The sequence below is a fragment of the Amaranthus tricolor genome, chromosome 14 (genome assembly GCF_026212465.1).
Source record: "Amaranthus tricolor cultivar Red isolate AtriRed21 chromosome 14, ASM2621246v1, whole genome shotgun sequence".
In the NCBI taxonomy this organism is placed as follows: domain Eukaryota; kingdom Viridiplantae; phylum Streptophyta; class Magnoliopsida; order Caryophyllales; family Amaranthaceae; genus Amaranthus; species Amaranthus tricolor.
The window spans coordinates 1,400,014-1,426,716 of record NC_080060.1 but is presented as its reverse complement, the minus strand read 5'-3'; the positions used below and the strand labels follow the sequence as shown (position 1 = coordinate 1,426,716).

At 29.5% G+C, this 26,703-nt stretch overlaps 3 protein-coding genes across 3 annotated transcripts; 1 reads left to right on the top strand and 2 right to left on the bottom strand.

Moving 5' to 3' along the window:
- The first annotated feature begins 2,291 nt into the window (after positions 1-2,291).
- LOC130800257 (protein DYAD-like) lies at positions 2,292-5,236 on the top strand. The gene is made up of 6 exons (XM_057663711.1): positions 2,292-2,390; positions 2,510-3,063; positions 3,202-3,585; positions 3,683-3,728; positions 3,819-3,893; positions 4,706-5,236. Exons 1-6 carry the CDS (start codon positions 2,292-2,294, stop codon positions 5,234-5,236), a joined length of 1,689 nt encoding a protein of 562 aa, XP_057519694.1.
- Positions 5,237-6,258: 1,022 nt separating this feature from the next.
- LOC130800255 (histone H4) lies at positions 6,259-6,789 on the bottom strand. The gene has a single exon (XM_057663710.1). It carries the CDS (start codon positions 6,705-6,707, stop codon positions 6,396-6,398), a length of 312 nt encoding a protein of 103 aa, XP_057519693.1. The 5' UTR covers positions 6,708-6,789; the 3' UTR covers positions 6,259-6,395.
- A 10,470-nt stretch (positions 6,790-17,259) lies between these two features.
- On the bottom strand, positions 17,260-20,498 carry LOC130800254 (uncharacterized). Its single transcript, XM_057663709.1, has 3 exons — positions 19,644-20,498; positions 19,347-19,536; positions 17,260-18,128 (listed from the first exon to the last, which is right to left on the bottom strand). Exons 1-3 carry the CDS (start codon positions 20,001-20,003, stop codon positions 17,548-17,550), a joined length of 1,131 nt encoding a protein of 376 aa, XP_057519692.1. The 5' UTR covers positions 20,004-20,498; the 3' UTR covers positions 17,260-17,547.
- Between the last annotated feature and the right edge of the window lie 6,205 nt (positions 20,499-26,703).

Below are 26,703 nucleotides of genomic sequence, written 5' to 3'. Positions count from 1 at the left end.
CATTGATTTGCCCATCAATCAAGGGTTTTACCATTGATCTTGGGCTTTCAAGATGAATTGTTGGATTTGAATCTTATCATTCACAATAGAGGATGAGAGCACCTTTTATCAAAATTAACATAAATACATTTTAAATACCACTATTTAATACCATTAAACAAATAGTGACAGATATCTAAGACAACTTGGATAAATGATCAACTTACACCAATAAAATTGTCAATTTATTTATTTCGAGAGAGATATAATTCCATATATTTTATAATTATAGGTTACTCTATTGGTTGAGATGAGAGTATTATTGCTTTCACCCTTGCGAACCAAGATTTAATTACAAAAATAATTGCTTTCATTTTCCTTTGCATTTAGGATTCCTTAATTTATATACCCCGTATTTTTTATAGAATATTTTTCAAAAACATAAAACATGCAGTAATCAATTAGTGAGGAAAAATATCTAAAAATATTAATTCATTATAATTTTTTAGAGATAAAATTAAACGTACATTTAGATTAAGGGCGCTAATAATAAAGTACAATTTTAGATGGATGCAACAATGTTAAGCTCCATTTGCACATTAGCACATTGGCACATTGCACACTATATTTTTTTCAACAAAGTTAGTATGTACACCGACTTTGTAATATTTTTAATCAAGTTTTTTTAGAGGATATTTTTAATCAAGTTACAAAGTTCTTTTTGTAATATTTTTTTTGGTTATAATAATTGTTTCGAAAAATCACCATATAAGTTTTATTTTCAAAAACACCTTATATTTACATTTTTATTTATAATACTAAAATTCTTATGTGAGATGATCTCACCTTGAGACATTTAACATATATGGATTAAATAGTACAACTTGTACAATTGATTTTATTTGGTAATCGGTAATAATAATAAATGATGGAAATGAGAATAATTTTTAGTGTAAATTTTCATGATATATATCATGTCATTCTCATAGTAATAAAAGTTTGCTCACAACAAATTTTTTTGTTCACAAATTTTTATTACCATTTAAAAATCAAGTTTTCTAATGATAATACGTTAGAATAAATTTTGTAAAGAAAATAAAATTGTTGAATAAGAATAAAGCATGATAAAAAAAAACTTGTGAAGTGATATTCCAACCAAAATTATACTAACTTTTTATTATCATTTCCGCCCTTTAATACTAATTACCAATCACTTTTTTGTGTATGTCTCTTTTACTTTACTACAATTTTTTTACTTATTAGTTTATATTATTTTTTATTTATCCTATTATTTCTCGATCTTTAAGCAAAATCTCATTATTGCATTTTATTTAGAACAGAGAGAGTAAAGTATTAAATAATTATAATCATAGAAAACAATTTCGTAAAATAACTTATTTATACTTTTATTTAACATCATTAACCAAAATCAAAAAGAGAAAGTGTTAATAAATAACGGTTAGTAGAATGTGATAAGGTGAGAGTTTTGATATTTTAATTTAACTTTTTGAATTTTATTTATTTTATTATTATTTTTTTTATTTTTTTACGATGATTTACAAATTATGGTGATTGATTATAAATTTTTCAATCAAAAAAAATAATAAAAAAATCAGATTCGTTTTTCAGCAAAATGATTCTGTTATTCCCTAATCCCTCCCTCCACAATTCTGTTATTATCTCTCTCTACAATTCTGTTACACTTCACGCGCTCAGTTACAATATCTTACAACACACGTGCCATTCTGTTAAAACCCTTCTTAAACCCCACGTGCGTATCCCCACGCGCCTTCTTCTTCTTCTTTCTTCCATTTTTCTCACTCTCACTTACACTCTCTTTTTCCTTAGCTTTGTCCAAAAACTTCCCCCCAGTATTCTGAAACTCTCCTTTTTTCTCTCTCTTCTTTCTCTCTCTACATTGTAATGATTTTTTTTCAGCAAACCTACAATCGTGCATTGCGACACTTTCATTAGTTTCCACCATTTTTTTCTTCACTGGAATTTTAGCAGAAAAATGTCATATTTTAGGTAAGATAAATAAGATAATGAGTATCAATTTGTAAGAATTTTTTTTTTTTGATTTTTTTTTTGGAATTGTTTAATTTTTCCTGTAACAGAATTGATTTGGGTTTTTGTTATATAAGCTGTCTTTTTGGTTCTAACTATACAAAACATAGTTTTTCCCTCTTCTTTTTCTCTCTCTTTTCTGGTAAAATTTTCTTTACGTTTTCTTCTTTGAAATTTCTTCCATTTAAGCTGCTTCATCAAGTTCTTAATTCACTTGATAAAAAGAATTTGATTTCTAGTTAAAGATGGTGATTGAAATGGGTTCAATTTACAGAGTTAACCACTCAAATATACCAAAATCTTCTACATTTCCAGCTTCATTCAGCTCAATCAAAGTTGTTCTTGTAATGAAAATATAAGCTTATGAATAACTCTGTTTCTTTATGATCAAATATCAAGAAATTATAAACTGTGTTTTTTGTTTTCTTTGACTTATTAAATGAGTATTGTGTTTATTTTTCAGGTGAATCTCAAAACTGATGAAGAAATAAAAGTTGTTTACCCTAGCAATCAGTCTTTAACAGATTTTTTTGGTAATAAAATGGTGGAAACAAGGTTAATAAGGCAACCAAATTTAGATAAGCATTTGGCAATGACTTTAAATCTGGGTAAAAAATTGTTTACCCAGAAAGTTTCATCGGAGGAATTTACTGCTCAAAGAGGAAATAAAGATTTCTGGGTTTTTGATGATGAGGAAGATGAAGATCATGGGGATATTGATAATGATGAAGATGACGATGATTTTTCAGATGGTGGATTAACGATGGAATGGGGAACGCGAAGAAGAACAGCAGCTTATGGTAAAAAAAGAGTTTATCAGAAAAATACAAGCATTTTTCCTTGTATGGTGAAAGGAGAAGAAGATGCAAAAATGGAAATTCCAGAAAAAACACGAGTTCTTAGGAAGAGAAAATGCCAATTTAATAGCGTTAAATATCAAGAAAAAAAGAAGCAGAGAATTAAAGAAGTTCCAGAAAAGAAGTTTAAAGATTCTCAACATAGATGGACTCTTGAAAGGTACAAATATAATCAAATTATATTACTCCATAAGATACTGTAAAAATTTTTCTGTACTTTAATGTATACCTTATGCTATTGTAGTTGTACTTGAATATTAAATCTGGTTGTAGTTTATGGAAGTTTATTGGTATTCAGATATCAGTTGGCAGAACAGAACATGCTGAAGATTTTGAAGGAAAAAGGAGCAGGACCCGGGAATACCATTTTACGACCCGATTTGAGGGCAGAGGCTCGGAAACTGATTGGTGATACGGGTCTTTTAGACCATTTGCTTAAGCATATGGCAGGGAAGTTGGCTCCTGGAGGGAAGGAGAGGTTTCGACGTCGACATAACCCGGAAGGTGCAATGGAGTATTGGTTGGAGAGTGCTGATTTGATGGAGATCCGGAAGCAAGCGGGTGTTAATGACCCGTATTGGGTTCCGCCCTCTGGATGGAAACCTGGGGATTGCCCAAATCATGACCCGGTATGTGATATGCTTATGAAGGAAGTTAGGGAGGAAGTTGCTGATATGAAGAGGTAAAAATCATAATTTCATGCTATATGATACACTATTTTGTTTTAAATGCATTAAGAAAATATGGATTGAGGAATAAATGGTGTTGTTTTGATGCAGAGAGATTGAAAAACTGAAAGAAAACAAGGAAGCATTAGAACAAAAGGTACTCCTAATGATCAGTAAATAAGAGATTAATCAGTAAGGGTTATTGTGATTAATCAAAATTTACTGATAAACATGCCGTTTTATGAAGGCATTACATGCAGAGGTAATGAAGAGGAGAGCTCAAATTGATAGACAACTGTTGAATCTCTATTCAGAAATTGAGGTAACAAGCTGATAATTCAATTACTTGAGTAGAAATTAGAATCATCACTTTGTGTTTTGCTATATATTGGGATTAGGTCTATATATTGTGGTAGTCTTTCTCGTGTTGAGGGTCTTTTGGCCACAACCTCTGTATCTTCTTTGAGAAAGTGCATGGTCTGCCGTCTTTCTTTCTTGTCCAAATCCTAAAATAGCTTCTATAAGCGAGTTATAATGGGTATGATGATGATATTTATAGTCAACCCCAATTTTTTGATATTGAGATTTTTGCATTGTGTGATGTGATGATGATATGAAGAGCGTGTAACTTGTAACATAGTGTGTTGGTGTGTATACTCTATAAATGATAGAGTATACAATATACTCCTTGTATCCCTCTAAGATAGCACCATTTGATCCAAATATGTCATAGTTTTTTTAAGTTAAATGGTGTTAATTCAGAAGGACAGAGGGAGTATTCTGGACCTTACTCATCATTTTAGACTTTTGGGTAAGCTTTCACAATATACAAACTCTAGGCCAAAATGTTGCTAATACTGTTAATTTGGTCCAACAGTATTCATTTGTATTACATAAACATATTCAAACCCTTAACTTCAACGATATGGGATCAACTACATGAAACAAATGAATTAATATGTGAGATGATCAACTACATAAATCACACTTATTCGACCATCTCTAATACTAATCTTCAACTACAATATTCTATTTTAGTATCATCCATGTTTAGTTTAATAGATTCAATTATGGAGCTGGAAAGTAGTATGTACTCCATTGTCAAACTAAGGCAGAACATTATGTGATAATCAGTGTTTACAGGAGGAGATAGAGAGGCTAAAACAGCCAGTGTCTGGAGAAAAGAAGGGTCAAGATCAGTTATTGGCAAAAGGATCAGTAGCTGCAACAACAAAACCCAAAACAATTTCAATACACAAAGAAAACAGGAAACAAAGTGGATTCAGAATCTGCAAACCTCGGGGCAGTTTTCTTTGGCCTTCTCAAATAGCTTCCTCTTCTCCAATGGTGTTCCGTCTCGAAGATCTTATAGGGTACCCTACACCGCTCTCTGTCTCTTCCTCCTCCTCTTCAAATAGGCTGCCCTCCCCTCCTCTTGTAGGGTGCCCTACACCTCCCTCTGTCTCTTCCTCCTCTGTGATAAGGCCGGTTGCAATGAAGGCTGCTGTGACTCTGAATTTCTCATTTTCAACCATTAGAGGTTCAACAACTGTTGAGAGTATTTGTAGCCCTACGGTTACTGCTGCTATTAAAACTGGGTGCATCAGTAGTGTTAATGCTTATGTTCCTGACCTCAACGAAATCCCCATGTCTTCTTTCACTTGATCATAAGGTAAAGATAGTCTTTATAGATTGGGTTGATACATATATAGAATGATACAGTAGAGGAAAAAAAATACCTTCTGTGAAGAAATCATTGTTAGCACATAAAAAGAGTGGATTTTATTTCTTTGATGTATTTGCTTAATATTAGAAATGAAATGGGTTTTATACTTTTATACAACAATTATTGTGTTGATTGGATCAATTCATGATGCATTCTTTATATACTAGTTTTTTTATGTCAAAAACTGCCTTGAAAAAAACATGTTATATGAATTTTTATTAAAAGTTCATCTTAACTGAATCGACCTACTTGATCAAGATATATTCTATATTCCCTCGTCAATCTCATTATTTTATATTTATTTTCTAAATTGAAACTATAATTCAATCCCTCTCTTCATTTATTAGCATATTTCTACCCTCTCTCAAAAAAGCATCCAGTTTGCAACATGTTGCAGAGTACAGATCGCAGGACTTGAACACATCCCCCTAACTATACTTTTTAAGTCTTTGCTAAGCATGTTCAGGAACATTACAGAACTGCATAGATTTCATTAGGTTTAAATCAACTACTAATCTGCTTACAATGAGTACCAAATTTGCAACAGCTAAATTTTGCAACTACCCAAGATTTTAGATTTCTTCTATTATACTGCTTCACAGTAAAGTTTAAAATGAGAGAATTTAGGAAATTTGTTTAATCAACCCTGAGTTCACTAATGAACTAACAATACACAATGATTATAAGTGGAACTAACAGAAAAATTTAAAAACAGAGTGAAGTTTTTTTATTTATGGGTGTATTATCAGCACTATTGCTGAATTTACAAAAAATATGAACAACCAATTTTTAATAGATGAAAATTGCTTGTTATTGTAAGAAATACCATCGGTGCATTTATCAGTAAAAACTAAAGCACCAACAAGCCAACAATACAATAAACAAGAACCCATTGAAAAATCCCAAATGTAGGAAACAAAATACTCAAACTAGAAGTATGAACTACTGAATCTAAACTCAGTTGGAACTCAAATTATAACTATCATATATATTAACCAATAATTCAACAATTACAATATAGAGATTAAAATCTCCTTTTGAAAACACCAAATAGAACTAAAGCAAGCGGACCCTAAGCTTACAAACTGAAAAACAAATCTAACCACCGAAACCATAAAGAGTTCGACCTTGCCTCTTAAGTGCGTAAACAACATCCATGGCAGTAACAGTCTTTCTTCTAGCATGTTCAGTGTAAGTAACAGCATCACGAATCACATTCTCCAAGAAAATCTTCAAAACACCACGAGTTTCTTCGTAGATCAAACCACTGATTCTCTTAACTCCTCCTCTACGAGCCAAACGACGAATTGCAGGCTTTGTGATTCCTTGAATGTTATCCCTTAACACTTTTCTATGCCTCTTTGCTCCTCCCTTTCCCAATCCCTTTCCTCCCTTTCCTCTTCCCGACATTTTCTAGATCTGGATTTCGGAAATTGATTTTGAGTTGAATTTTTAGGGTTTCTGATTTTGGTTGGATTGAGATTCGGGGGAAAATGAGTTTATATAGGAAGGAGTAAAGCTTTTGAAATTTTGGTTTAGGAGGGATTTGTTTTCGCGTTATGTTGTTAAGCCGTTCGATGTGTTTTAATCGAACGGTACATGAAGTCGATCCGTGCCAAATTCTAGATTTCTTTGAACCCGTCGATGATGTTAATCTGACTGCTGTTATAGGTACATGAATATGTTATGGATTACCTCTCAATTTTGTCTCCTAGTTCTGACATAGTGACATGGCAATTTTTTTGCTGCCGTAAGCAATCTTTTTAAAATTCTACGATTTTTTTTTAAGTTAGCCTCAAATACCTCAATCAAAATAATTTCAACCTAATACCAAAATAAAAATAATTTTCAGCCCATTGTCCATGTTAAAAAAAAATAGAAAATATACTCGATCATAATAAAATATTACTACTTTAAATAACATTACATTTTAAATTTGAAACTATTCAACATGTAAATCCGTTACATAAATCCTGTAATTTTACCCTTACATAAACCAACTAGAAATTTGTATTAAACGAATAGGGCGACAAGTCGCTATCAACTAGATATCCGATTGCTGGATGAAGCACTTGGCACACTACGTGAACATGGACCCAATTGTCTAATTCCATTTATTTATAAGTATAAGTAGGGGTGGGCATATGGGGTCTCGCGTCTTGACGTCGGCTGAGTTATATTTTGGGTTTTGTACTTAAATAGCTCAGTTGATGCTCATTTGATTTATTTTTATAAAAAGGTTACTTTCAAGTAAAGTTACGAAAAAATCAAAGTAGAAATTGGACAATTGTCCCACCTCAACTTGTAATATTATTCATCGTACATTTGATTATTAGTTACAAATAGGGAATACATATTACAGTTGAACATAAGAATATCGAAGCAAAGATCATCGTAACTACGATCCTTGAACCTGTTTTGTAGACTATGGTAATTTATAGGGACGATGAAGCACCCGAAAAATCCATCAATGAGAGAGCTATATGTAGAAGAAACTCGAAAACTCAACTCGACTCAAATCAACAAATCAATAGAATCATAACAACGGTTCATGGTATATACAACATGAGGGTATAGTTAATTTGTACTCGAACGACTTGAACTACTTCTATCGCTATTGTACATAGGTAACAACCATCTATAGCCGTGCTTCTTCCTCTCGTAAAACCGCAAGTAGAGTATGAATAGTCCCTAGATTACACAAAGGGAAATTGCCCATCTGATTCATTGCAATGTAACAAATTAGCACATCAAATCTTACCAACCAAGATGATAAAGTAAATAACAAATAGTGATACAACCTAAACTCGGACTCCTCATTTTACCTCGAGCATCGACGTAGAGTTGTTAATACTCTAACATGGGTATGAAAATTCATTTCATTTTAGGGCCGAAGTCGAGGAAAATTTTTAATATATTAGAGTTGGACACTTGGAAATGTAATCAAGCCTAGGAAATTAGATCCATTCCACCGGTGTTGATGGGCCATTCACAAACATAGTACTATAATGGGTATGGATCAGGTTCTTGGGCCATCCACGAACTTTATTACATCATCTGATCATCATAGATCAACTGAGTCAAATTTCTCACCTGTTGATTCTTTTTTTCTTGTACAACAATTTCATAAATTACAATTTCATAAATCACAATTTCATAATTACTATATAGTACTCACTAAATTGTTAGAACATATCAATTGTAACGAGTTTGCCACATTTTTTAAATGACTTTACCCCACAAGTTTTGTACATTTTTATATTTGTACATTATAAATTTGTATTATTTCTCCTTGTATCATTCAAAAATCCAAAAATTATTTTCAACACGCATGATATAGAAAGAACGAATATATTAATAATTTAAATTGAGTTTATAGTATTCTCAATGCATGAAGGATCCCTATTTACCAAAATTCTCATAACAAACTTATTAGGACAAAAGTGTAGTAATAGTTAAAATTTGATCAAATATTCATAATATCGTCGAATTGTATAGGTTTAATTTTCACCTAATTCTAACTACTTGTCCTTCAGCCTATCCAATTATAAAAAAAAAGAAATTTAAATTTTTAAATGTAGCATAGAATAAATATGGTGATGAAATATAAAAGGTGGTCCAAAAATGCATGCAATGGAAAGTTTAGACTTCAAAATAAAGAATATTAATGTGCATGAACGTTCAAGTGAGTTATGCACAAGGAGCCAAGAAAGGATGATGATATTCTCGTGTTTAGCAGGTTTTTAATTTTCAAAAAGGGATTGTGAAGAATGAATGAAATATCTTCAAATTCATAAACTCACAAGTCATTAAAATGTATAATATAACTCATGTGTTCCTTTTTAGTCGTGTTATAACTTAGGTAATTTGATTAAAAACTTTTAATACTGAATATTTAAAATATAATATGACAATTGAGTTGCTATAATACACATACATAATGAGCATTCGGTCCATAATATACAACTCCAATTCATAGTCCATCTATTTCGAATTGCTGATTACATTTAGAATATTCAATATAAAAGATAGAAAAATCTAAAATAATTTTTTTAATCAGAGAATAAGCTAAGAGGAGCTAGATGAAAATACTTACCACATAGAACTTTAGAAATTTAAAATTCCTAGCACACTTCATTGAAATTTAATTACGCTACCCCTTGATGATGTGAAATTCTCATGATGTTTTTTTAGAGTAATTTACAATTTAGCCACCAATTGTTAAAATGGTTAAAAAAATTATATTAAACAAACGACATTTAAGTTATAATCGAACTTATATTATTGGGATTATTAGACTTTAACATTATTATTATTATTAATTTGAATTGAAAATAAACATAAAAATAAATATACATCAGAAATCACCTTCTAACATGCAACAAGCAATTTAATAAATTTCTTCACAGGGGTGAAGATTTTTTTTTTGATAAATTACCCAATCTGAGAAATAGATGTCAGAAGGTTAGGTCACACATTGCTTTTTTCACATAAAACTGATTTTAAAGCATCTAGCCTCATAGTCATAACCATGAGACTCCTGACTAATGAATACCACTCTAATATTTAATTTTTTAATGAAATTAATATGTTAAAAAACAAGTGAATTCAGTGTATTAGTATAACGTGACTGAATACATAACTAAATCTGTATGTGTGCTATAAAAAATTATAGAAAAAATTACCAAAAATAATCTAATATTTTCATTATTTTTCTACAATAATCTCAGAGGTTGATTAATCATGAATAATTCCAACTTTAGAGGGTATTTGTCTAGTTTAAACTTAGGTAATCCAGTAACCTGTTATAATAGGTAATTCACCAAAAAAGTAAATTGAAAATTAATGAAAAATTTAATGAAAAATTTTGAAAATTTACAAAAAAAAAAATTAAATTATAAAAATATCAGAAATTTTTTAAATATTTTTTAATATTTTTTTTGACATTTTATTTTAAATTATTTTTTTTTAAAAAATAAAACTTGCTATAGCAGGTCAACAGGTTATCTAAGTTTACTCTAACCAAATACCCCTAAAGTTGAGATTATTCATGATTAATCAATAGATGAAATTATTGTAAGAAAATCATAAAAAGCTAAATTATTCTAGATAATTTTTCCAAAATCTTAACTATTATTATACTGTGTTAAACTTCATGTTGTATGATTTGATATTAATATAATTCAAACTATGACTTAAATTAACCCGAACCTTAATTCTCATTTGTGAAAAACTACTTCACTAATTAAGTGTCAATGTTAACACACAACGACACGTAATTTGATAATTATTTAATTCAATTGACAAACGACCATGTTGTTGAACCTAATGCACATGAATCTTTTATTAGTTTTATGTAAAATCAAAATCACAGTTACACTTCCAACGTACAATTATTGCAAATAGCAGTTATATATTCTAGAAATCCCATTAAATTTTTAGTTTATCAAATTTTAAGTATGAATGACTAAACGTGAATTCTGAAACTTGTGTTTAAAATCAACATCAATCAACCCACAATATATTATTTAAATTCAAATTACACTATCACCGTGTATATTAATTTTGTATGATGCGGATATATTTTCTAGAACTTTTATTTTTGTACACTTATATTTCATTTAAATGACGTACGTATTAGCAACACCCGTTGATAATTGATTAATAGTTTCAAGCCATAAACTAAATATGGGTCACAATTTCTGTACATGTCTTAATCTAAAACGTCACAAATTTTATCAATTTACTCGGCAATAGCAAAAGGACAAGCAAATAGCTTTCGAAATTTGGTGAGAAAATTAGTGTTATATACTTACTCCGTTTTGAAGTACTCATATTCGACTGTGACATGTTTTGTGGGAAAATATCGTCATTTATAAAAAATTTTATATTACAATGGAATAAAGATATTATTTATTGATGAATATCGCTCAATGTTTGTTTAAAATTTTTTCTAATGATGATATGTTGTGATGAATAATATCACTATTAGTACAGAGTAGTGGAGTAATATTTTTATATCAAATTTTAAACCAAACTGCAATGATTGTTTAATTGTTTCATTATAAATATACAAATTGTTGTAAAAGACGGTCTTTTTTGAGAGATGCATTAGATATATGGGCTAAATAGCTCAATTAAAGCAAATTTAAGAAAAAAAATGTGAGTTTCTTGTTCTAAGGTCTTCTCTTTAAGAGACGGTCTCTCACAAGAGGAGTTGCTATTATAAATATACCCATCAAGGCTCTTCCATAAGCTTCAATTTCCAAGATATTGGAACTACAAGGTCTTAAAATACATTTCCTCAATAATTCATTTAAAAATTTAGGCTGATAGTTAAGGTTTTAAAAATATGTTATAGTATTATACTATATCATGCCATTTTAAGCTTTTTCACAATAACTCTTTAGACCAGATATATAGATGTAACATAAGTTTCCCTTATATTTAACAATTATCGCTTATAATTTCACTTGAAAGAAGGAGCAAAGTGAATTTGTGATTTGAATTTTAGATACCATATTAATGAGTTGTTTATGCTGTCGATATATGAAACAGTGTCCTTCAAATGCTATAACATTGGATAACTATGTAATTATGTAGCAATACCTTTTCCCATGTGTTGTTTCATTTTCACCAATTTGTTAAGGTTGGTTTCAATTTTAACGAAATTGCTATATTTTCTCTAAAAACATTTTAATATTATAACAAATATGATTAGATTGAAGAGTAAAGAAAAATGATAACTAATAATATATTATATTTTTTTATTTTTATCCACATATTTAATGTAATTTTTCATCTCATCCACATATCTTTTTCACTGATCCCATACATATCACTTTTATCCACTATTTTCTTAATTTGTTCACCAATTTGTGATAAAGCAAATTTAATGAGCGAAAAATTACATACTCTATATTTTTATTTAAAGTTTATAAACATTAGCTTAATAAGTGTGCTAAATGTAATTAATTGTCTTTCATCTAACATTTCTCTTTTTTTCCACTTTTTAACACAAATGGGATGAGATGCTTAATTTGGTGAAATTTCTATTTTGCGTCACTTTATAATTATGATAGAGTGGCAAAGTAAAGATAAAGGACACTCTCAATATCCCGCATAAGACAGGATCGGGATTGAAGATTTTCTTTTTCCTGAAAGATGCAGACAGTGGCAAAGTCCTAAAACTAAATATATAAATAAGACTAGAAAATGAAGTAGCTCATAAACTAGTAGAATGAGCTACAACCAACATATGCGATAAGGTATAGTGGAAAAACGGTCGGAATGTATAGTAATTAGTAATAGCGTGTGTCGTGAATCGTGATGTGCTTGTCACTCTCAAATCGCGCTATTCGTGTCACATGCTGCAATATAGATTTCTTTATATTTTTAAAAAAATTACTCAAAATCAATATAGAATGGCACGCTTGGTGGGACGTGTCAGTGAGTCGTACTTGCAGTTGCAAGCCAAATCTCACATAGTACCAAATGTCAATCTCACAGAATGAAAAATGTGGACGTCCATAATCTGTAAAAATAATTAACATGCAATGTCGTGTCAGATCTTAAATAGATCATACTCGTTAATAAAGCTGTAGAAAATTTTACACATCCTTATAATTATTATAAGCATGACATATAAAGAATATGGATTCTTACCTAATTAACTAAAGTTGAGATCTTTTGGCTCAATAGATAAATTTCCAATCCAATTTTTTCTTACCAAAGATAAAAAGTAAGAAGGAAAACAAGGGAATGTTGCCGTTAAGAAGTAAACACATATAGCATAACTTTAAGTGCTACAACTCGCTATGATAGGTTCACACAAAAGACCAAACCAAAGCTAAAGGTTAAATAAAGTGTGTTGAAAGTGATGCACATGAATTATTATGTGTACATTTTCAAAGAGGATTATTCTTTCACATAAACCAATAGCATAAAACTAAAAATGAACATAGTCAAGTAGAAGTATAACAGAATGTAGAATTATAAGATCTTGACTATTTGAACAAAACTTATTCATTTTCGTTCCTTAAAGTAGTTTTCATTTGCTATTTTAAATCATTTTATCTGTTATTTCATTAAAGAATCTATTTATTATTTTACAAATTTTGGACATAATTAACCTTGTTCATTCATTTTAGAAGTATTTTACTAATGCTTAATTGCTTATGGTTCTTAGATATTTTCTACTAACTTTATTTTAGGCAAAATTATAAGAAACTACCTAATCTATATACCCCTTTTTGTAAAAAACTACCTTATGTAAATTTTTTTGCAAAAAACTACCTTATATAATACATTTCTTTTCAAAACACTACCTTATAACGGTTTTTAGCGTTTGACCGTTTAATTTAACCTTTGACCGTCACGTGACATTCATGTGATTCTTTAAACCCATCTTCTTCTTCTTCATTTCAGTGTGTTTCGATTCATTTCTTGCTGCTTGTTCCATCGATGATTTCAAGTCCAGTAGCAATAGTAAACTCAAGTTGATGAACATTCAATGACACTCTATGCAAATCCCTTTTCTTTGTTTGTTTGAAATTGAATATACTTCATGAAAATTATAGAGAACCCATAAATATAAGTAATTGCAGTGAAACAAAATGAAGTGAATTGACCAGCAGAGAATCCATAAATTTAAGGGAAGAGAGAAGGTGAAAGGTTAGATTTTGGAAGAAGACAACAACATTAAAATGAGTTTGTTTCTGTTTCCCAAATTCCATTAAAGAATCGAAAAACACCGAAATGAAGAAGAAGATGGGTTTAAAGAATCACGTGACTGTCACGTGACGGTCAAGGTTAAATTAAACGGTCAAACATGTAGTTTTTTGTAAAAAATTTTACATAAGGTAGTTTTTTATAAAAATGGGTATAAATTAGGTAATTTCTTATAATTTTGCCTTTATTTTAATATTTTTATATTTCTTATGGTCCTAACATATATATACTAACATTATTGAAGTAATTTTTTTTACTAAGTGTGATCCCTATATTTTTCCACTAACTTTATTTAATATTTTTAAAGGCTTATAATCTTTACTTTTTCTTCATTAGATTTATTATTCAAAAAAATCATCTAAAAGATTCTATTTTTCTTAATTTTCGTGAACATTCCTTCTACAAACAATTCTAAGGAACAGAAAAAACTTGTTTTATCAAAATTTATTTTTGATTTAGTTGGAAAAAAATATCATTATCAATATCAAAAGTAATAAGGAGTACGATTGAGTTGGGATGATTAAGGCCAAGGAAGTAAAAATAGTGATGGTTCAAAATTCAAAGACAACAATGTTTATAGATGAGAAAATTTCGAATGTTAAAAGTAAAAAAGCAAAAAAAAAAAAAAAAAAAAAAAGGAAATGGAACCTACCGACCATTTATTGATCCCTTTGCGTGCACAATGGGTCACATACACAAAGGTGGGTCCTTCTGCTTGTTCCTCCTGAATGATCAAATATACTCCCTTTATCAGCCTAAAGAGTCCTTTAACTTGTAGGACTACTCCCAAAAGATGGATAGTATAACATTTTACCAGGTATCACCCATCACCAAGAGAACACTATTAAGGAAAAGGATGGCCTAACTTAAAGCATGGTCCATGCATTCATAATTCAACATCACCTTAACATAATACTTCAAAAGTAAATAAGATTAAAATATAGGGTAAACATGTCTTTTTTTTCAATTATTTCGGTAGATAAGATCCTTATCATAAGGATGAAAAGGAAAATCGAAATGTTCAGTTATCATTAGGTCAACACGCACTTCTCAAGATAAGTGGGTTTTAGTTTTAAGTTAAAAGACTTTTATCGACAAAAAACGAGACGATAATGATTTTGTGATTTGTTGAATTTGCAAGATTTTCAACACGTTAGAATAGCAGATAATCTCTTAAGTCTCAATGCATGTTATCATACGAAATTAGTCCTTTAGACCAACTATGATTGTGTTGAAATAATGGTGTATTGTGATGTTAGACATGTAATTTATATAAGTAATTAGCTAATTGACTTTCAATTATTATGTTTAGAAAATTCAAGATGAAAATGATGTAGGGATTTCATTGAACTTTTATATTTTCAACATATTAACATATCAGATGCTCATTCAGATGCATGAAATAATACGTAGTTAGTAATTTTGGAATATATTATCTTGGAATGTTGTGAATTAAGGATCATTAATCATGTGAACACAATTAGAAAAAACATCAATTCCCTAGATGTAGAAGAGATCAAGGGATCCTTAAAGAGAGAAGAATTGTCCTGTATATCATCTTTGATTTATCTTTCTTTTTCTCCTTTTAGAAAGTAAAGCGTAGTAACAAGTAAATACCTCTTCAAAACACAAAACTTAACTATTTCCACAAAAAATTATCTCGCTTGTCCTTCTAAATTTGCTACAATAACTATTTAAAGCTCTCATTTCAAATTCTAAATTGTAATAACTGTATAGGTACAAACGAAATACTTCATATTACTCAGATAAAAATGAGAAAAGAAAGTATAGTTAATTTTTTTCTAGGGGTGATTAAATTATACTAAAAAAATAATTTATTACTCCATATTCATTTTTAAAATTTGATAACAAATGTACTTCACAACAAAACCATGGGTCTTATCCAAAAGAAAGATAAAATAATAGTAGAATTAAAATAGAGAAAAATTATTAGTAATTTAAGTTTAATATAATGACAACTTGACTGGTGAGTATGATTTTAGAGATTTTGCTTCACAGACATTTTATTTATAGTGAATATATAAATATAGTCTAGTTGGATAATGGCCATGTATGTGAATGTAATGTCATACCAAATCATACACATTAAAGTGCATTATAGAAGTAAGTAGCTAGGAACTTATTCGTCCCACATTTACCTACTACTCATCTTAATCCATCTATATAATCGACAATCAACATTGCATAGTTAGTATTTTCTATTTTAAAATAATTTTTTTAATATTAAAAATATTTTATATGGTTTGCAAATTTCGATAGTTTGGTTTGAAATACTCTTGGTTCTCTTTTTAATGTTTTTTGTTTTTATACTTTTTATTGATGATGAACATGCAAATATAACATGGATAAGAGACATATACTCTTTTTTGTCTATGAATTTGTTATTAAAAATGATTTTTTTTCTCATTAGATATAACTATCAATCGAATGTTTACAGATACTAAAAGAGTACGTATTATCATGGAAAGTATATACACATTACAATAAATAGAAAAATAATTTTTAATACATCTATATGGTTATTTCATTGAATTTGCTACAAATCTCCGATAAACAAACAAATTCTTATTATTTGACATGGTGGGTAAGTGTTTGGCATGAAAGTTTAGACAAAAATGAGTATTGGAAAAGAAAGTCACACACCCTCTCAATCCAATTGTCATCCTTAAACGAAGTCACCACATTAATCGATATAGCACGAGACCAGGGATCATTCCAGTTTCCTCCTTAGATTCTCCACTTCCCAACTTACCAAGAAAGGAATTATTTAATTTATTAAATAAATTAAAATCACTACCTAAAAATTGACTATAATAGAAAAATTTTAATTACAATTTTACAAGGCGTGTTCTACATCTTATGTGATAACATTGCTTGACAAAGGTATTCTGGCTCTTTGAAGCATTGAGCCCTAGCAAATGTCCACCTTGCCTAGAGTCAAAAACAACACTTTTCGTGTAAAAACCAACTTAGCTTAAAATTTTCATTAGTGCAAATCAAATATTTCAAGCTTCGCATAATTGAAGGATATGAATCTTGAGTTTAGATAGCGATATCAAACCCGCAATGGTAAGGTCTTGGTAAGCTGAAAGACCGTGACAATACAATCATGATATAGTAATGCATCTGAGATCTAATTTACAGATGAAAAAAGATAATTTACATGAATTTTACGTTTGAACAATGAATATGAACAAGTTTCACAGTAATATGTAACAATATTTGTGCTTGCGTATTATTGATATGATTCATATCTCAGTAGGTAATATACCCTTACAACAAAAAACTAGAAGGGGCTAAACTCTAAAGGGAGAGGGAGATTGTGATGTAGTACTAGTAATAGTCATTGAAGTAGTAGTGAACAAAATACCCTCTATAAACTTTTACTTCTTTTGATCTTTTTTAGTAGTAGTTAACCAAAAAGACAAAACTAACTCCCTCAAAGTAAAGAAAAACGGGCCCAAAAAAGTTGATAAAAAAAGGATCAAAATTTCTTCCTCTATGGTTTCTCTTTCTCCTCCATGATTGAAGTTAAGCTAGTAATGAGTTTATCCTCAACTTGGGAGCCTTTCTTAGTTTTATTCTCATTCTCCTTGACCTCCTCCTCACCTGAACTCTCGGACATGTCAAAAATAGACTCTGATGAGGGTGAGGGTGAGCTTGAGCTGAACTTCGACTCGTGAGCTTGGTTGTTCTCAAGGCCTATAGCTTTACCAAGGCTCGACGCATCAGACTTGATGACAGGGCTAGCCGGGGAGAGGGGGCTTGGAGGAGGAGTAGCTGTGGTTGAGGCGAAGGTGATTCGGGTTGGAGGAGAGAGCCATTTAGCTTGAACATAGTCAGCTTTCCTCCAAGGAGGAATGTGCATACCCTTCTTCTTAAGACTTTGTTTGGCTGCCTCAGATAGAATACATATAATCTTGGAAAGGCGGTCGGATTTTCCTACAAAGATGTTAGGAAGTGTTTGAAGGATTGATTTGTATGTCTTGGTTGATCTTGCTACCTCAAATTCGGACCTGAAGTCTATGTCGATTATCAGTCTATCTCCTCCCAATATCACATCTACATACTCATACTCCCCTGTTCCACAAAATCCCAAAACCTCAATCAATCACCAATAATTTTAATACAAATAGTAAAGATCTTAACTTCCATCCCTAAATTTCAGGCAGGATTTGAACAATAGACAAAAAGAGTATTTTTTTACATCACAAATCAATGAAATTCACTTTTTTCTGCAACAAATTCAGAAACCCAGAATCTAAATCATCCAAAATCACAACAATACTCAAAGAATTAATTAAATTTTCAACAATAAAACTTAATAGTGTTCCCTGTTTCGCTAATCTTATAATCTTAGTACTCCGTCAATTTGAATTTTCTACACAACATCTAAAATTTGTCATGTCAATTTATGTAGTAAATTCAAAGGAACGGCAGCATATTAAACACTAATCCCTACAAATTGCCAATCGAAACAAGTAAAAGCTAAGATAGATTTGTTAACGGGCTTGTACACAATAAGACCCGCATCAGAGAAGAGTTGGCTGCACATAAAACTAATGAGGTTCCATCCTAAAACCAATTAATTATAGGAGGAGTAGCCCCATCAAGCTTATGGGCTCGCTTAGATTGAGTATAAATACTTAAGGAGTAAATAAAAGTCAAAGTAGTAAAACAAAGTTAATTAGATAGAAAATAAAGGAATTTGATTGTTAGAGAATTGGTTAGAAGTTAATAAAAAGGATAAAACAACAATTATTTCCCTCATATTGGGGTATAAATTTACCCCCTCCAAATGAGGGAAATAATTATCCTTTTTTATTATCTTTTTTAGTTTACTCTTATTCTACATCTTTCACGAGTATTTCCATTACTCTATTTGCACTTTTGCTTAACTTTATTTCACTAGTTTGGCTAAATATTTATGGTGAATCTAAGTGACCCCTATATATTAGTCAACCTACCTCAAATTGTTCAATATGAGATCAAATAAGGGATTTTTTTTTTCATTTATTGAATGCAAATTAATAGGAGTAACACTGAGCTCTAAAGTAGAAAGAAATTTAGAGTCCCCAAACCCAATAATATAGCAGTAAAAATAGAATTATATGCATTCCCCACAAATCTAGCAATTAAATTCCATAAAAATTTGCATTCAAACAATAAATTTGGTATGTAAGACTAGCAAATTACTCTACTTTCAGCTAAAAAATCCCAGATTTATCTTCTAAGATAGGATTAACAATCAAGAAACTGCTAGAAATTGACAAGAAATATCAAAATTAAAAAATTTACCAGCAGGAAAAGAAGGAGATTTTTCCCATTTTGATTTGCAAATTGCAGAATCATAACCTAAACCCAATAAACCTTCAACAACAATCTTCCGTAATTCATCTTTTCTTTTGCATGTCTTCTTCTCTGCAATAATTTTTGATGTATCTGCTAATACGTTCCTTTCATTCATACTTGCACATACCATCAAACTCTGTTCCCAAATTTAATTCAAAAATTCTTGATCGATAAGGGAGATTATTAATGTTAATTTTTCTATTAATTAATTGTTTAAGTACTTAATTATGATGATTAACAAACCTTAAGAAAATCACAGACGTCGGCAGAAGAAACAGTGGTATCAGAGTCACCATCAGAACCATCACTTCCATTTCCATTAAAGCAGTTACACCGATGTCTCGTACACCTTACCGCAGAGGATTGTGGAGCTTTCTCGTTGTTTTCTTCAATGAAATTCTGCACCATTTTAGCTAAACAAACTGAGCTCGGCTCAAACACGTCGGCTGAGGCACGTACTGGAGGATGAACCGGCTCAGAAACGGAAATCCTGAAAAGCCGTTTAAGCCGTGATTTTACTACCATCGGCTTAACCGGCTCATTCACCAGAATTTCATCGTCTCCGGCTCCATCAATCGGCTGAATCTTCATCGATAACGGCATGATCAAAAACCCCCAAATACCCAAACCCTAATTTCACTAACTCTTACAAATTATTATTCTTCTCAATTCCTCGGAACTCCATTTTTATCGAATTTCAATTTTTCAGCTCAATAATTACGAATTAACACGGAACCCAAGAAGGATTAAGCTTAAATTAGTACCTAAAATGGTTGATTCTTTGTGATTAGCGAGTCAAAGCATGGAATAACTTGTAAACTATGCTAAGTAAACTCTAAATTTAGTATCATTAATTTGGGGAAAAAATCAGTAATCAAATCTGAGAGTGAAATTCACACGATTCTTCTGCCATTATTATATCTAGAAGAAAGGTGAAGCGGTTGGACTGAATTTTCATGGAGGAGAGAAATGGAAATGGCGGATTTTTTTCTTTAATTATTTTTTTATTTATGGGTGATAAAAATGGGAGTTTGGTGGTTTTAGTTCATCTGTTAAAGGAAAGGGGGGGGGGGAGTGATACTATGTGTGAAGAAGGATAAATAAGTGACATTGGACTACTTGTTATTTTTATAGAGTTACCCTGACTGGGATTGGATATTTGCCACGTGTGTGTCCTATGTGGCTTATATTTTTGGTTTGGATCACCCTAAGCTAGTGATTTAGACTAAAATATCGAACTCGAGCCGAATGATTTCAGTTCGTCTTATATGAAATCGTTTTAGCTTGAGACAAGATTATATAATTAGTCTATTTATCTAATTGATCACTTTAAACTTATAAAAACAATTATTTAAACCTAATAAATGTATATAGTTCAGTTCAATAAAGATGATTTTATCGCGAGACTAAGAATTTGTAAGTGATTTATATGACTTTGATTTTGCTACATTTTGGGTTGTATATTAAATTTTATCTCCTCAACACATTTAATTGTTAGTTATTTTGCTGAATTTTTATCATTTAAACATAGACTTACCATTTTTTTAATCGTATAACTAATTTATAATTTTATTCATACAATTTAATCTTTTATTATATTTAATTATACTAATTCAAGGAGTAAAAGTCAAAAATTCACTGCAATTCACTAGTAATGTCCTATTTGCTTTTTGGATACTATTCATCTTTTACTCTTAATTTGTATTTAATTATTAACCTATAAGTTAAAACATAGTCAAGTAGGATCTTGTTTAATTCGACTCAATGCAAGAATTATTTAAAGGAAAGTTCCACATGGTAATATGGAACTTTCATGAAACGTCAGTGGTAGCACTTTTATAAAATTTTTCCACATGGTAACATCCAGTTTATGTCTTATCTAACTGCCATAGCATTTTTCATTAAACTCTTGTCAATTTCCGTTTAATTTACCATTTTGACATTTATACTTTTATTAAGTCTTGGTTTTTGTCTTTATAATTTGTCCTAATTATTTGAGAGTGTTAATGAATTAAAAAGGGAATCAAACGCCAAAACAGTAAATTAAATATTTGAGAGCATAAAATTGGTTTAGGGCAAATTATAAAGACAACAATGACCAACACTTAATAAGGGTATAAACGTTAAACGGTGAATTAAACGGAAATTAACAAAAGTTTAACGAAAAATGCTACGGCAGTTGGATAAGGCATAAACTGCATGCTACCATGTGGTATATCATTTGTTTATATCGACTTTCCATAATTTTTAATTATACACAATTAGAGATATTAAAGATTGAATAAGTGCATTTGATATAGTGCATAAAGCAAATAAAACATTAATGAGTTAGAGGGAGTATGAACTTAGTTCGCATTATTTTATTGTTATTTTTTTTTCTTCACAAACTCATACTTCTATTTAGTGTACAACTAGATAGTGCCTGTGCGATGTACGGTTTTTTAAAATTTTTTGACATATTTGTATAAACTACAAATTAAAGTTGTAAAAAAATAAATTTTACATTATAGTTATATTTCATTTTATTCTGAACAGTTATATACATTACATACATTGTATAAAATTTTGCATTGTGTACCCAGGTGATTGTGAAAATTTAGATTATGAAAAATAAATCACAACAAACAAAAAGTTTATTATGTTTTAATCATCTCAAAATATCCAATACAATATATAATACTCATTTAATAAATAAAATTGAAAAGATTTTATAAATAATTGAAAAATTAAAACAAAATATATGATTCTCTAATACATTAAAAAATATGACCTAGTAAGTAAAAAATAATAATTAGATTGTAGTAAAGTCAAAAGAAATAAAAATAAGTCTTAGTAACAATGACATTATTATTGAATTTTAAAGAGAAAATTTTTATTAGGAAAGTAACACGTAAACAATTTCTTAAAATAATAATGTCAGTATTATTTTGTTTTAGTAATACTTAATAGATTATAGATGGATAGATGTTATCCTATAATTCCTATCCTATTGATTACTCACACAAGAAGGAAATTGATAGTGTAAGGTCAAGAGCCCTCGAAATGCGGGGATTTTCCAAAGTGTCTTTTACACCTGGCGAGTGTAATAGTAAATTTATATGAGGCCTCTTTTTTAACCTTCCCTAAAAATAATTCGTTTTATATCAGATCGTCTCACCAAAAAATAGATCTATACAAAAACCTATTACTATTAGTAAAAAAACAAAAAAAAAAAAAAAACCTGAATTTCCACTTGTATAGGAAGTGGTTATTTTTTAAAATAATTTGAACTGATCCAATTAAAGTCGTCTCACGATGAGACGACCTCCATAAAAAAAGAATTAGTATTTCCAAAAACAATTCTTAAAAAATAAACTTACGCTCATTTCCCACCAAATTTGTCTCCTAGCTAATTGGTAGAAAATTTAAGAATAGTTAGTAAATTGTGTAGGTAAGAATTGATATGAAAACGTGAGCTAAAATCATAATCATAATTCATGGTATCAATCTAGTTTTTCTGCACAAAGTAAGTGAAGAAAACAATCAAAAGATTAAGACAGAAATTCAATATTTTCAACTATTTTTATCCCTCGGTGCATCTAATACAAGTCTATCTTATTTGCTCCTTTGACGTTGTTTTGGGCTTACTTTGACTTCTCTTGTCCTCTAGTATAGGACTTTCCACCATCCTCACGAAATTCTTCGCCCATGGGCGGTTCTTGGGGTATTCCATGTAGCCGATTGCCTAGGGCCCCTTGACATAAGGGGCCTTAAATATTAAATGGTACTATTTAAGCTCGATTTGGAACAATACTTTTTAAGTGATTTGTTTGTAAACCTTTTTTATATTTAAAATAATCTAATGTTACAATACATCTTGTCTTGAATTATTTTTCTTGAAGTAGAAAACATTTATCTTTTTTAACATAATAAAGGGCCCATTTAAAAAAATCACAAAATAAATAGGACCTCTAAAATCTTTGCTCCATCCCTGTCTTCGACAATATCTCTCTTTACGTATTTTTTTATTTTCTCAACTTTTAATTTTTTCTACACAACTTACTTATCCCCACTATTTTTTAATAATAATATGCGTGTAAAGGTGGGTTATTGCATTCTCCAAGGATAAAGAAAAATCTTTTTGCACATTATTGTATGAAATGGTATCATTGTGAGACACAACTCAAATACAAGTTAATTATCACGTTTAGTACATTTAATACATAGGTTAAATAGGACAAATAATACAAAGTATGAGTGTGTGGACTCTATTTTGCCATTTCACCAAGATACATCATTAGCCGCTTATTTAAACTTTTTACTATTTCTTCATTTAGGTCATCTTATAATGAGACGACTTTAATAGTCCAAACTATTTATAAAAACACTGCTTTATATACAAGTTCAAATTCAAATTTTTATTATATTTTTTATTAATAAGTCTTTTATGTAGATCCAACTCACAGTAAAACGGTCTTGTAGAAAACTCGTTATACTATTTTGTCATGATAACTGATAAGGAAAAATCTCGGGCCCATAGACTCATTGATATGTCTCTCATGATGGACTATATATTATAATTTATAAGATGTGAAAATTTATGGGCCCGTTATAATTACCTCTCTTTATTCTTAATCCTGTCACAAGTCACCACCTTATTGGATAAACCATAATTCAATAATTTGTGGTTGAGGGTCCATAACACTATCTGGTTCTAATGTTAACCTAAGATTATCCATCCATCCATGTATTGTGTGAAATTATTATGATATAAAAATCTTCAAAAAAATTGTTACTCTATTATACAAACACAGATAGTATATAGGCATATAGTCAGTGCTATCCGTCTTAAGTATTTTATTTATTTACTAACATTAGTATGTAGAATAATACGGAAAAATGTAATTATAAATAGATATTTCATTAAATTGGATTAATTTGTAATCCTTTAGGTAGTCCAACACAAATAAAGTTTTGCATGTAGATTATATATATGCCTATTGTTAATTAAAATATATTTTGACAAAGGTTGAATTAGGTTGATCTATTATGGATAAAAGTTTAAATTTTCTCCGTAAAAAATATTTTTCATTATCAAAATATATCAATTTAAAAAACCAAGATATAGATATATAATATAATATTATAAAATGGGTGATCAAGATATATCTAATTTTACATTATTTTTTTATCAAGATATTAAATTATATATAAAATACTTTATATGTTTTTCTAAAAAAATTATAAGGTTAGTGGTGGATGAAATGTCTAATTATTGTGGGACCTAAACATCATTGGCAACTCCATCAATGGGTGATCAACTACCCTATTATTTCACTATGTGCCCAATGATTTGTTACTATCCTTACCAATATCTATCTTTCTTAGTTGAAGATTATTGCCCTTAGGCCTCAAGTCATTAGCAAGGAGAAATTTAAATTTTATTTATAAAGTATATATTGAAGATACTTCTAATATATTTAAAATCTTGTTAGATTTGTTTTGATGTTTAGTTTTTTAATATAAAATTTTTATAATTTTTTTATAATGCATATTTAGAAATATTAAGACTCAAAAATTTACTTTAAAAAGTGTACAAAAAATATAATGGACGAACAATTAGAAAAAGAGGAAGTACTTTATATTTTTTTTTCTAATAATTACACTCAAATAGCAATCACTATTCATCAATTAATTCTATTTTATTATATTTTTCTAATATGTAAAGAAAAATACAATCAAGCATAATTTTATTTGATACATTTCAATGTATATTTTGTCACTATAACGATTTTTTATAATTTTTATCATGCATGTTTCAATATATTTAATTTTAAAATAATGCATTGGATCATTGAATGTAATAATGCAATGTTGCCCTCATAGTATTTATACAAACTACACCCCATGATATAACTCGTGTTTTTTTTTTATCTAAAAAGGTTTTGTAACTATAACATATAAAATATGCGTACGCGAAATAATTATTTTTCAAACATTAGCAAATTCACTCAATAAAATTAGATAAGACTGTATAAATAAAATCTCATTTACGATGTATATGATTCTCTTGCATCAAAATAAAAATTCAAATATACTCACCCTATAAAAAACATATTCCTATCTAATTAAAATAATAGACTTATTCATTCTTCATAACATTGTAATTGGATTCAAACAAAATAATTTGAATTGGTATTGTTTCGTTTTGCAAGTTGTGAAGTACTAGTAATAATGTAAATGATGTATTGCAAATCACTATGCTACCTTATGATCAATGAGCTAATGATATTTGTCTACTTTTTCCCAACAATTCACTCAAAAGTAGGAAGCAAGAACATGGAAAAAGATTTTATTGCATAAAAGAGAGAAAAAGGAGATACTTCCAAAATAAGGAAAAGTTTTAAAAGAAATTTTTTTTTTATAAGATTTCACATTTCATATATGGATTAAATAATACAATCAATACAAATCATTAGAATATTAGAAATCGGTCTCTCATGCTGCATTAACACAAAATCTAGTGTGAGACGGTCTTTTCATAAGATGCTCTTCATATATGGGCTAAATAGCCAATTAATACAACTATCAATGTATAAATTCCTTATTTTAAGCTCGTCTCACCGAGAAACGGTGTTTCACTAAGAGTTGTTCTCTTATTAAAGTAGCCGAAAAAAGAAAACTGGTGCCATTATAGTTTATGGGCCTACTTTGACCCTCTATTGGCCCATTCAGTCATTATATTTCCTTGTTGCTTAGGCCCACTTGTGATTTTTTTCTCTTTTTTAACATTTTATGAATTTTTGTAAAGCAAATTTTCTTTTTTTTGTTTGATTGGACAAGCAACATCAACAAGAATTTTCGTGACAATATTACTTTTTCTTTCTCGTTTAATTTGAAATAATCGAAACTTACAGGTTAGCTTTATAATTTGAACTTTTTTGCGATTAATTCGTATTGATGTCTTTTCTTTTTACCTTGTATGAATTCTTTTATTCACCCTCAAATTTTAATAAATAATTATTCTCCCATACTTAATAATAATAATAATAGGTTGACATTGTGGTCCAAAAAATGTTCTTTCTACTCTTATGATAAGTATTACTAATTTTTAATTCTCAAAATTCAATGACGATCAATTTTTCCTCCTTTTGTATATAAAATATAAAATTTAAGAAATGAGAAAAAAAGCAACACACCTTTAAAAAACTTACAAGAGGTTCATTATAGAAACCAATTTGTTTAATAAAGTTATTGCTCAAGTTTATAAAGTACTCACATAATATATGCTTGAATATGTTGAACATGATTGGGGCAACAATTG